This window comes from Belonocnema kinseyi, chromosome 1 (assembly GCF_010883055.1).
Source record: "Belonocnema kinseyi isolate 2016_QV_RU_SX_M_011 chromosome 1, B_treatae_v1, whole genome shotgun sequence".
NCBI lineage: Eukaryota > Metazoa > Arthropoda > Insecta > Hymenoptera > Cynipidae > Belonocnema > Belonocnema kinseyi.
The window spans coordinates 21,300,388-21,308,008 of NC_046657.1; the positions used below are offsets into that span (position 1 = coordinate 21,300,388).

Sequence of the window (7,621 nt, forward strand, 5' to 3'; positions counted from 1 at the left end):
AAATGAATCTTTTTGGTTGAAAATACAAATATTTGTTTAAACATTTATCTATTTTGTTGAAAATTCAATTATATTATTGAAATATTGTCAAAAATTTATATAAATTTTTAAATTAACCTTTTACAGTTAAATATTTATTATTTTAGTTAAAACTTCATCATTTTGGTTTTAAATTTTATCTTTGGAAACTTAATTTTTTTATCTGTAAATTTAACTATTCCATTTTTTTTGTTGAAAACTGACATTTTTCAGTTTAAAATTCAACTATTTGTTTAAAAATTTATCTAGTTGAAAATTCAATTATTTTATTAAAAAGTTATATATTTGAAGCTGTTTAAATTGAATTTAATATAGTACTATGAAAAATTATACGCAAAAAAATCTGAGATATCTGGGAAACTAAGGGTTTGATTGATTTTTTGTTTCAATTACTTTTTTTCCCAGGGTTTTTGGCTCAATATATTCAAGACAGGAGTTTAGAAACCTGCATAAAATGTGGAATTTGGGCAGCGACCCAAATCGTCCAGAGATCCGGATGTACTTACGAAGGAAAACCAAATTTCGCTGCGTGACAAAGACCAGCGAGCGAATGAAACGTAGCGAAAAATAATATAAATTGTACTTAAAACTTGAGAGAAAAAAGTAAAAAAATAAAATAAAATAGGAAACGCACCGCAGTTACAAATCGCACAAGATAATTTTCAATTCTGGTGTCGAATGCAATGCCGAAACTAAATATTTTTTTAAGAAAATCTCGACGTCTGTTTTTAAGACGTTACGAGAAAATGAGAAATTGGCAATCTTGTACAATAAATATGTTATTAGAAAAAAATGTGACTTGAGAACTTTTCATTTGTTGGTGGTTTTAATGATTAATTTTAATGTAATGTTTAATGTTTATTTATTATTGTATTTGTATTATTAATTTACTATTGATTATTTATTTTTTTACACTTCAGGAAATTTTTTCTAGAGCGTGCTTAAATTTTTTTTGAATTGTAATATGAAATCAAATAACGTTTTTTTTTTTTAATTTTTGAAAGTAACTTTATATTACTGGATTTAACAAGTTTTAAAAATTCTGCAGTTTTTGATTGGAAATTAATTTTTTAAAATGAATTTTTACTTTTCTAATTTTGCTTTATCTTTAGTCCCTCTTGATTTAAAAAATCTTTCTCATTTGAAAATTAAGGTCTTGTTGAAAAATCTTTTTTTTTTCTGGAAAATTAAATGATTAAAAATTATTATTTATAAAAACTCATGTATTTTGTTGAAAATTAATCTCCTTGAATTTCAACGTTTTTTTTTATCTCAAATAAAAATAAATTTTTGGTTGAAATGACTATTGCGTTTTGAAAATTAATTTTTTTAATTCAAATTTAAATAATCTAGTTAAATATTTCATCATTTTAGTTAAAAAAAAATTTGTTGTCAGAAATTAATTTAGTTTTTCACTGGTAATTTTAATATTCAATTTTTGATTTTCAATTTATCTTTTTTAGTTAAAAGTTCATGTATTTTTTGGAATATTTTTTTTTTCTATAGAAAATTAATTTTAGTGGTTGAAAACTCTTCTTCGTAAAAAATTTACTAGTTAAAAATGTATATTTTTTGGTTGAAAGTTCAACTATTTTTGTTTGGAAATTAATGTATTTTCTTGAAATTTCGATCTTTTCGGTAGAAAATTAAAAAACTATTTTCGATTTGAAATAAATTTTTTTTTTTTATATATCAACTAGTCAATTTTGAAAATTACTTTTTTAATTTGAAAATTTAATCAAGTTGAAAATTAATCTGCATGAGTGCAACGATTTTTTTTATCTCAAATTAAAATACATTCTTGGTTGAAATAACTACTAAATTTTAAACATTACTTTTTAAATTTTAAATTTAACTAATCAAGTGAAATATTTCATCATTTTAGTTCAAAATTGATTTTTTTCTTTGACAAAAATTAATTTTATTTAATTTATCTTTTTTTAGTTAAAAATTCATTATTTGTTGAAAGTTTGTCTTTATGGAAAATTAATTTTATTGGTTAAAAACTCTTCTTCTGTAAAACTTCACTGGTTAAAAATTTGTCTTTTTTGGTTGAAAATTCGACCTTTTCGCTAGAAAATTAAGAAACTATTTTCAATTTAAAATAAAACTTTTTTGTTGTTGAAATATCAACTATTAAATTTTGCAAATTTTTTAAATTCAAAATTCAATCTAGTTGAGTATTCCATAATTTTAGTTGAAAATTAATCTCCTTGAATTTCAACGTTTTTTTTATCTCAAATAAAAATACATTTTTTGTTAAAATGACTATTAAGTTTTGAAAATTAATTTTTTTTAATTCAAATTTAAATAATCTAGTTAAATATTTCATCATTTTAGTCAAAAAAAAATTTGCTGTCAGAAATTAATTTGGTTTTTCACTGGTAATTTTAATATTCAATTTTTGATTTTCAATTTATCTTTTTAGTTAAAGATTCATGTGTTTGTTGGAATATTTTTTTTTCTATAGAAAATTAATTTGAGTGGTTTAAAATTACTTTTTTAATTTGCAAATTTAATCAAGTTGATAATTAATCTGCACGAGTTCAACCATTTTTTTATTTCAAATGAAAATAACGTCTTGGTTGAAATAACTACTACATTTTAAAAATTACTTTTTAAATTTTAAATTTAACTAATCCACTTAAATATTTCATCATTTTAGTTAATTTTTTTTTTTTTTTTGACAAAAATTAATTTTGTTTAACTTATCTTTTTTTAGTTAAAAAGTCATATATTTGTTGTAAGTTTGTCTTTCTATAGAAAATTAATTTTATTGGTTAAAAACTCTTCTTCTGTGAAAATTTACTGGTTAAAAATGTATCTTTTTTGGTTGAAAATTCGACCTTTTCGGTAGAAAATTAAGAAATTATTTTGGATTTAAAATAAAACTTTTTTTTGTTGAAATATCAACTATTAAATTTTGAAAATTACTTTTTTAAATTGAAAATTCATTCAAGCTGAGTATTCCATAATTTTAGTTAAAAATTAATCTCCTTGAATTTCAACGTTTTTTTTATCTCAAATAAAAATACATTTTTTGTTGAAATGACTATTGCGTTTTGACAATTAATTATTTAAATTTAAATAATCCAGTTAAATATTCCATTTTTTTTTTAATTAATTTTTTTGTCTAAAATTATTTTATTTTTTCACTGGTAATTTTAATATTCAATTTATCTCTTTTAGTTAAAAATTCATATATTTGTTTGAATATTTTTTTCTATAGAAAATTAATTTTTGTGGTTGAAAACTCTTCTTCGTAAAAAATTGACTGGTTAAAAACTTGTTTAAATTGACAATTTAATCAAGTTGACAATTAATCTGCATAAGTTCAACGATTTTTCTATCTCAAATTAAAATACAGTCTTGATTGAAATAACTACTAAATTTTGAAAATTACTTTTTTAAAATTGAATTGAACTAATCGAGTTAAATATTAGTTAAAAATTCTTTTTTTTTTCAAAAATTAATTTTATTTCATTTATCTTTTTTGAGTTAAAAATTCATAAACTTGTGGAAAATTTGTTTTATTTTTCTATAAAAAATCAATTTTAGTGGTTAAGAACTCTTCTTCGTAAAAAATTGAATGGTTCAAAATTTATATTTTTTGGCTGAAAATTCAACTATTTGTTTGAAAGTTAATATTTTTTCTTGAAATTTCTATCTTGTCGGTAGAAAATTAACAAATTATTTTCGATTTAAAGTAAAAATATTTTTTTGGTTGAAATATCTACTATTAATTTTAAAAAATTTAATCAAGTTAAAAATTAATCTGCGTTAATTAACGGTTTTTTTCATCTCAAATTTAAACACATTCTTGGTTGAAATACCTACTAAATTTTAAAAATTATTTAAATTTAACTTATCCAGTTAAATATTCCATCATTTTAGTTGAAAATTCATGTATTTGTTGAAAATTTGCCTTTCTATAGAAAATTAATTTTAGTGATTAAAAATTCTTCTTCGTTGAAAATTTACTGGTTACCAATTAATCTTTTTGGTAGAAAATTAAAAAACTATTTTCGATTTAAAATAATTTTTTTTTTTTTTGATATATCAAATATTAAATTTTGAAAATTACTTTTTTAATTTGAAAATTTAATCAAGTAGAAAATTACTTTTTTCAATTCAAATTTAACTGATCTACTTAATTAATCCATCATTTCAATTAAAAAAATTTTTTTTTTGTTAAAAATTATTTTTTTTGCTGATAATTTTACTATTTTATTTTAAATTTACCTTTTTTAGTTAAAAATTCACGTATTTGTTGAAAATTCGACCTTTTCGGTAGAAGATTAGTCTTAGTTGAAAAACAAATTTTGTTGCCTAAATCAAACTGTTTTTTATCTGAAATGAAAATTTTTTTTTTTTTAAATATCAACCATCAAATTTAAAAAAAATAATTTTTTTAAATTGAAAATTTAACTAATGAAGTTGAATATTCCATTATTTTAGTTGGAAATTCATCATTTTGCTTCAATCCAACAACTGTTTTTTATCTCAAATTAAAATATTTTTTGTATGTTTGAAATATCAACTATTAAATTTTGAAAATTACTTCTTTAAATTGAAGATGTAACAAATTCAGTGGAATATTCCAGAATTTTAGATGAAAATTTTTGTCTTTGGGTTAAAATAGAATTTTTTTCACTGAAAATGTAACTATTCAATTTTTGTTTAACGCTTATCTTTTTTAGTTAAAAACTCATGTATTGAAAATTCATCTTTCTATAGAAAATTAATTTTATTTGTTGAAAATTCGTATTCTTTCAATTTTGAAAATTACAAAATTGAAAATGATGCAAGTTTTTAGTTTTGCAATGAAAAATTCTGTGGTATTTGAAATTTCGAACATTTGGAATTAATAAATTAATAAATTTTTTAAATTAAAAATATTAAATTGTGAGTAACTCGTTAAAATTGGGGAAGTTTGAATTTTGAATCTTTAAAAAATGATATTAATTTTTATATTTTTTAATTATAAAGTGTGCAAGTTTGAAGTTTTATTATACAAAGTCTGTGCTTTTGATGATTTACATTCGAAATTTCTTCAATTTGGAAGATTCAAAATATAAAATTGGCTTTTGATCTTTAAAATCATTCAATTTTAGCGATTTTTATTTACATTTCTGTAAAATTAGAAAGTTTTTGTTTTTAAAACTTAATTTTTAAAATTATGGTGGTTTAAAGTTTTACGATTAAAAATTCTGTATTTTTTTGTGCCTTACAGTAAAAATGTATTCATTTTGAAACCTATATAATTGAAAACTTAAATTTTAAATTTCCAAAATCATCCAAATTTAAGTATTTTTATTTACACAATTAAAAATTTAAAGAGTTTTCAATTATAAATCTTCAAATTGAGTAGTGTTAAATTTAAAACCGTGAAAGTTTATCATTTTCAACTGTAAATTTTTAAAATTAAACTATTAAAAAAATCCAAATTACACACCATAAAAATATAAATCTTGACAATGGACTAATAATGATTGGTAATTCTATATTTTCAAAAAATAAGGTTTACTTTTGTATCTCTAAAATTTAAGAGTTTTCCATTGAATATTTTTGAAAAATTAAAAATTCATGAATTTTTAATATTTTTTAAATTTAAAGATGTAAAATAAAAAATTATCAATTTGAAAAATCAACAGATGAAAATTCTTGAATTTTGAAAATATAGAATTAAAAAATATATTATACTTTCTACCTTTATATTTCAATGGTATGTACTTGATCGTTTTATTTCTGAATATTTCTTTTTTAAAGATTTAAAATTCATAAATTCTTCAATTTCAACGATTAGCAAATTAAAACTCTTTATTTTTTAAGATTTATTAATTTTGAACGTTTTTTACAATGTTTATAGTTTAATTTGTGAGATTTACAATGTAAAATTCGCTAATGTCAGATTAAACTTTTTAAGCTAAAGAATTTATTTTTTAAGGTCCAAAAATGAACTGTTTTGGAATTATACATTGAAAACTGAAATCTTAAGTTAAAACTTAAATTTCAATGATTTTGAAGATCAAAAATCAAATTTTCAATTCTAAATCTTCCAAATTAAAGAATTTTTGAACTTAGATCATAAAAATCACAGTTTTTTAATTTGTTAAACTTAAAACTGGCATAATTTTCAATTTAAGTTTAAATAATTAAAAACAATTTAAATTTAAAAACGTGCACTTCAGGTTTCAAGAATTAAAAAAAAAATACAATTGAAAAATCTTCAGATTTAAATATTTATAAATAAAAATGCTTAAATTTGGATGAGTTTAAAGATCAAAAGTCAAGCCTACAATTCTAAATCTTTGAAATTGAAGAAATTTTGAACGCAAATTATCAAAATCACAGCTCTTTTAATTGTAAAACTTAAACTTGCATAATTTTAAACTGTACATTTTCAAAAATTAAAACTTTATTTTTCATCTACAAAGTAATCCAAATTAAACCAATTTTATTCATGAATCTTCAAAATTGAGGAGATTTTAATTTTGAAAATTAAAAAATTAATTAAATTTAAAGTTTTAAAATTAAAAATGCTATAATTTTGTTACTTATATTTCGAAATTTATTTAATTAGGAAAATTTAGGATGAATAATTTGACTTACGATCTGGAAAATAATCCAAATTTGGGAATTTTTATTTATAAATATTAAAAACAGAAGAGGTTTTAATTTTGAAAATTTAAAAACAAAAATTATTCAACTTTCAAGCTGTTTAAATTCTTGCAATTAAAAATTCTGTAATTTTGATGCTTTACATTTGAAAATTCTTCAACTTGGAAGATTTAGAATTAAAAACTTGACTTTTAATTTCCAAAATGTTCAAAATTTAAAAAATTGTATTTGATTATCTTTAAAATTGAAGACTGCAATTTAAAAAATTTACCATAATAAATGATGAAATATTAAGTTTCACAATCAAAAAAATCTGTAAGTTTGATGCTTTACATTCGAAATATCTTCAATTTGGTAGATTTATAATTGAAAGCTTGACTTTTTATCTTCCGAATTATCCAAATTTAAGAATTTTTTTTCATGCAACTTTAAAATGGAAGAATTTAAAAAATTTGAAATTTAAATGATGAAATATTAAGTTTTATAATAAAAATAGTTTAATTTTGATGATTGGGATTTTGAAATTTCATCAACTCTGAAGATTTAGAATTGAAAACTTTACTTTTGGTTTTCAGAATCATCCAAATTTAAGAATTTTTATTTATCCAACTTTAAAATTGAAGATTTTTTTAATTTGAATACTGGACTTTTGATCTTCAAAATGATCAAAATTCAAGAACTTTTATTTAAACCTCTGTAAAATAAAAATATTTTTTTTTGTTCAACTTGTAAGATTTAGAATTGAAAACTCTTGAACTGTGTTCTACAAAATCATTAAAATCACCATAATTTAAGCATTTTTATTAATACAGTTTTAAATTTTAGGAATTTTAAAATTGAAGAAATTTAAATTATAAATGTTTAAAATTAAAAAATCTTTAATTATAACAGTTTACAATTTTTTATGCTCAAAATGATCAAAAATTAAGAAGTTTTATTTATCAAAGTTTGTCTTCGTTCT

General features: G+C 19.6%; 1 protein-coding gene across 3 annotated transcripts in view; it reads left to right on the top strand.

The window, feature by feature from the left end:
* Positions 1 to 651, top strand: part of LOC117168143 (adenosine kinase 2-like) — a 72,968-nt gene extending 72,317 nt beyond the window's left edge. For all 3 annotated transcript variants that reach the window (XM_033353580.1, XM_033353572.1, XM_033353567.1), the window contains one exon: positions 445 to 651. In XM_033353580.1, coding sequence (XP_033209471.1) covers positions 445 to 572 — 128 coding nt within the window. In that variant the 3' untranslated portion in view covers positions 573 to 651. The remainder of the gene's footprint in view (positions 1 to 444) is intronic.
* The last annotated feature ends 6,970 nt before the right edge of the window (positions 652 to 7,621 follow it).